The following is a 5,311-nucleotide window of genomic DNA, read 5'->3' as shown; positions in this document are numbered from 1 at the left end:
AAGGAGGATTAATACCAAACTCGGCCTAGATCATGGCTGATTTCTCTGACCAACGGCTACACGGTCTTAGAGGTCCCGCAAGATAGTGAAGCTTGGCCTAATCCAGCAGCTGGCATCGGTGAATGAGGAGGAAAAAAATGACCGAAATAGGATACCCCTATTTTGGATGAATTTTCGGCAATTCGCAGACTCAGGTCAAGGGAGAATAGTGGCTAAATAACCAAAAAAGAAAGAAAAGAAGATGAGTGATTACCTCAGTCCTAAAGGCAGTTCGACGGCTTTTTTGGTGGAGATCTAAGAAAAAATTTTGAAAAAAACCTTAGGATTAGCAGCTATTCCTCAAGTTATCGGTGATGGTGTTCAACGAAGGAGGTGGTAGCCCTCTTATATGGACAAGATTCCTAGGGTTTGGATAAGGTGAGTTCATCATAAGACTCTTGGAGTCTGCTGGAATCATGAGAGGAAAAAGACTCCAAACCAAAGTCTTCTTCTCCGCCCACACATGCAACACACGTCCCACTCCACCAGGCCCTAGCCTCTCAACCTGGCCCATTCGCCCAAAAAACTGCTCCATTACACTTGCTGTACAATTTACATTATGTTTTACCATTTGAACAGTTTTGCAATGTTTATTTTTCTATTGAGAAAATCCTTGAAGTGTAGCGTCGCACAATAAATCGTGGGTGCACTTTAGATTTAATATAGGCAGCATTACTACTGCCTCTAAGTATTAGAAGGCTCTCACAAGGAAATATATGGTGCTTAATTTCTAATTGTCAAACACAATTTCAATATGTTAAGGCGCATACTTTACATTACTTTTATGCATGGTCATGTTATGCATGTGGTATTTTCATCCATGCAGGTGACAACACACATACCGTATGTGCTTCACATTGGACTACGATCTAAAAGGATGTTGATCTTGCCATTACTGTCCAACACTCCATACTTCGCAGTATATAGTACTTGTTTTTGAGAAAAAATGCCTAATTGATAGCAATTTCAGAGTTAATATAACCCAATATTGCAGATGTGCGATATGAACTCATTCGGCGAAGAAGTCTCTGCATTGAAGGACCCCAAAACTTGATACAATGCTCTGCAAAGATTTGTCGAACTGCATGTTGCCATCAATGTTCTTCTGGTTACCAAAGCATGGGACTTTGAGGTGGCTTTGCATCATATCCTCTTGAGAGCCCAACCAAGCCGAAACAACCCTGAGTGGTATTAATTCAAATACTCCGAGCTAGCTCTTTGAACCATCGAGGTAGTTCCTTGTTCCCCAGTCTTATAATTTTTACAGGCCTAAGCAGTCAAGGTGCAGTGATTCAGCCAGTCAAATTAAAGTACAGGAACGAGTCTATTCAATCCTCACACTGATCAAAACTCAAAGATTTCTTCTCCCAGCTGAATCAATCCATCAGAACGACTCTCTCATGTTTCCCTTTCAAATGGGCAACGCGTACTAATCAACTCCCATAAAGCAAAAGGCTATCTAAAGGTTGAAATATCACATTGTCTCTGTGTGTATCATCCGACCATAGCTTTCCGACGTTTTTGTGGTACTTGTAGCATGCATCTATTTTACCAGTCGAGTTCCCAAACATTGCAAAAGAAAGACTTTGTGCGGAATTTGGACCACGTCCAGTCTAATGAAAGAAAGGAAAAAAGGCTTTTGTTTAGTCTTCAAAACACGCACAAGAAGGATATTTTTATGTCATCCTCGTTGATATATCAGATAGTATTGGTTCCTTTCGCTATTTTGGATAGATACGTTCCATATCTTCGTTTCAGGAGGTGCTGAATACCAAGATATCAGCCCAAATGAAAACCTTGCTGTGCAGTTTACTTCGCCATTGGTAAAAATCTAATTATATTAATATTATATAGATTATATTATATAATTAATACTAATTATATTAATATATACTATATTAATACACTATCAATATGTTTATATATTGATTATTAATATTTATTAGTAATAATATATTAATATATTAATATTTATTAAAATATGTTAATTACTTAAATATTTAACAAATACTTATCAATTATCAATAAATCTAACATAAAATTTATTAATTATTAATAAATTTATTTATATAACCAATTATATTAAAAATTTATTTATAATAAAAAAATATATTTTTAATATATATAATTAATATAAAAATATTTATTAAATCAAGTAAGTAAATTTTTATATTCGAAATAGCCAACATTAACAACCTTTATATAAACAAACCATAAATATCCAACAAATAAACTTAAAAGTATTATTATTTAAATTATTTATTTAAAAATATTACCAAAATTTTGGCAAAAACGAAATAGATTATATTTTTGAAATTATTTTTTCACCAACCAAATATAACAAAATTTATTTCCTTCCAAAATTATATTTTTGTCAGTTCCAACCAAAGAAACCCTAAAAGAAATTAAAAAGAATTAAAAAGAGGTATGCAGGTACTTATATACCCCTACAAGACTATCAAATTTACAAACTGCCCTACAACGTCTCCTTCTTTTTAATCTTGGAAGGGGCCTTCTTCGTCGAAGGCCTCGGCACCAATCCTCCCGACTTTCATCTTTTTCGGCGCAGCCTTCTTTGGGAGCGACCATGAGCTTCGCCGGGGGAACCGTTTTCTTCTGAGGGGAGCCCTTGGCTGCCTTCCCCAGCCGACTATTCATCTTCGACTTGGCCACCTTCCCCGCAGGTTTCAGCTTCACCGAAGCTTTGGGCTTGGTCACCACCGGCTTCGGCTTCATCTTGGTGGCCGCAGAAGGTTTGGGCTTGAGCTTGGGCTTCGACATGAGATTAAATTTTGCCGGAGCAGAAGTAAAGATATTGAAAAAATTTAAATATGTATGCGGCCGAGACACATGTCTCGACCACAGTGCGGACGCGTCCGCGAAAGGCGCGGACATATGTACAAAAAAAAATTTCAATTAATACTTTCTATTTTATTTAATTTTAAACAAAAAAAATATTAAAAATATTTTTAAAAAAATACTTCCTCCTCTTAGCCACTTTTATTTTTTATCTTTTTATATTTTATTTTATTTTTTATTTCGTTTTTTACTAAATCTGTAATTTCGAACGGATTCGACAATTTGACTTCTTTCGAGACATACCAAAAAAAAAAATTAGATCATCATATCTCCAAAAAAATTATCGAAAGATCCATACTTTAAGACAAATACTTCTTTTAGACATTATTTACGTGCTTCGACCTGCCTTTAATTAGACTATTTGTAACTTTTGTCAAGCACCCCCCACATTTTAAAATAACTAAGATTATATTTTTTTATGTTTCCAAACTTCCTATCGAATTAGATCATTATTTTTAAAAAAAAATCCTATTAAAAATATAATAAACTTAAACTAAAATTTTTTATTACTAACAAAAAAATAAAATAAAATTTCTTTAAATGGTTAGCAATAAATCATCTAAATAAGCAAATAAATCTAATAATTATAATTAATAAAAAATCTTAAATAGAATAATATATATGTATATTATTTAGCATCAAAATAAATTTATTATAGTATAAAATAAAATCTATTCTAGTATAAAATAAATCTATTTATTTAATAAATTTAAATCATAAATTAAAAAATAAAAAATATTTATAAAAATATTTATAAAATTTTTTTTGTAATTTTTATGAATGCGCGCCTTTTACGAACGCATCCACGCTATTCTCGCGGCCAGCAGGCACTGACGTCCACGATTAATTTACAGAAGCTCTAGGGCTGCATGCGCATTTAAATTTTTCCAACAGAAGGCAGACTTCGGGCGAGAGGGTGGGAGCTTGTAGGAGTTTTTGATTTTGTTGAGCTTGCCGCTGGTCTTGAGCTGCAGCAGGAGAAGCTTGCGGAAGTTAGGGGGCACTTGAGCCTTGTACTTGTCTTCAATAAACTTGGTGATCGAGTACTGACTCGATCCAGTCCTCTCCTTCAACGCCGTGATCGCCTCTCCGATAATCTAGGGTTTCAAAGCACAGTCAAGTGATCAGATCCATAGAAATCGATAGAAAGATGGGAATTAGAGATCGAAATGGGCGAGGTCTCACCTCGATGTAAGGGGGGTGAGTAGGAGGAGATCGGGGCTTCCTGGGAGCCGAAGGCTTCTTGGCCTTGGGCTCCTTGGCCTTCTTCGACTTGGCCACGGCCTTTGCCGAGGGATCCTCCACCGCGGGCTCCGCCGGCGCCGAATCCTGGACCTTCTCCTCCACCACCGCCGGCGTGTTCTGCTCACCCGCCATCGCTTGGCGATCGAGAGCAAACGAGACGAGTCTTTGGGTTACAGTTGGCAAGAGGGAGATCAACAGGAATAGGTGACGTGGGAGCAGACGGTAGAATACGGGGATTTAAATACGGACCGACAGGGGAACGGTAGACGAGAGGTGAGCGCTGATTGGTCCGCGACCACTCCACTAGGATCCTAACTCTCCTAGTTTTAAGTTTGGACCGTCGGATCATGTGGCCATCGACGACTGAGGGGAGCTGAGTCGTGGAAATGATATAAAGAGCAGAGTCGACGCAGGGGAATGGGGTGGGATTGGGTGTGCTTTCCCTCTCTCATTTCTTGGGAATAACTTGAGCTGCGACCAATGGATTTAAGTGAAACTTTGACCATTTGGAAGCACTGCAGGCTAGCTTTCGAGTGAATGTGATATAATTCAATTTGGTGCAGTGGTTCGAGAGAATTTAAGCCTCAAAGCTACATTGGTCATGTACATGTTTTTATGCGACTGTTGCGAGGTTGTTAGGCTCTTGAGGAGAAGATTGAGTAGTTTGATCTAAATTTTTCATTGGAGATGATAGTAGTCAAGTAGAGATATAGAAAGAACCTGGAATCATGCAAATCTAATAAGAAATGAGTGAGATATGACTGCTTGAAGGCTATACAACTGAAATACTCAATAAGATGGTCTGGCAGGTCTAAGATCCTAACATCATCTCTTGTACATAACGAGTTGAATGATTTCTTTGGTCCCAGCAAATTTATGGATAAACTGGAGAAGTTATGGACTCCTTAAACATGTAGATGAGGGTGAAATTATTCGATCACTATGCAGTCTAAAAATTGCTTTCCCTCGTCTTCTTGCTTCCTCAAGGTGAATTTTGATGGCAATACTACTGAGCGAGGCGAGAGGGAGGAGTGGGCTTCATCATCAAAGATCATCACTCTAGGTTTGTGGCGGCTGGTGGTCGAAATCTTCGATATTCCTATCATTGATGTGGAGCTGCGGCAATATGGAAGGGTCTCTACTACACGAGGCACGCTTTGGGTATCGA

General features: G+C 37.5%; 1 protein-coding gene across 1 annotated transcript; it reads right to left on the bottom strand.

The window, feature by feature from the left end:
- Positions 1 to 2,365: 2,365 nt before the first annotated feature.
- LOC103697646 (histone H1-like) lies at positions 2,366 to 4,400 on the bottom strand. Its single transcript, XM_008779555.3, has 2 exons — positions 4,084 to 4,400; positions 2,366 to 3,995 (listed from the first exon to the last, which is right to left on the bottom strand). Exons 1-2 carry the CDS (start codon positions 4,273 to 4,275, stop codon positions 3,747 to 3,749), a joined length of 441 nt encoding a protein of 146 aa, XP_008777777.2. The 5' UTR covers positions 4,276 to 4,400; the 3' UTR covers positions 2,366 to 3,746.
- Between the last annotated feature and the right edge of the window lie 911 nt (positions 4,401 to 5,311).

Source organism: Phoenix dactylifera, chromosome 8, assembly GCF_009389715.1.
Source record: "Phoenix dactylifera cultivar Barhee BC4 chromosome 8, palm_55x_up_171113_PBpolish2nd_filt_p, whole genome shotgun sequence".
Classification (NCBI taxonomy): Eukaryota; Viridiplantae; Streptophyta; class Magnoliopsida; order Arecales; family Arecaceae; genus Phoenix; species Phoenix dactylifera.
This window is presented reverse-complemented; position numbering and strand designations above follow the sequence as displayed.

Coding starts and splice junctions, on each gene's coding strand:
- LOC103697646 (XM_008779555.3), bottom strand. CDS start 4,275: ATGGCGGGTGAGCAGAACACGCCGGCGGTGGTGGAGGAGAAGGTCCAG. Junction 3,996..4,083: donor CTCACCCCCCTTACATCGAG/GTGAGACCTCGC, acceptor TTGAAACCCTAG/ATTATCGGAGAGGCGATCAC.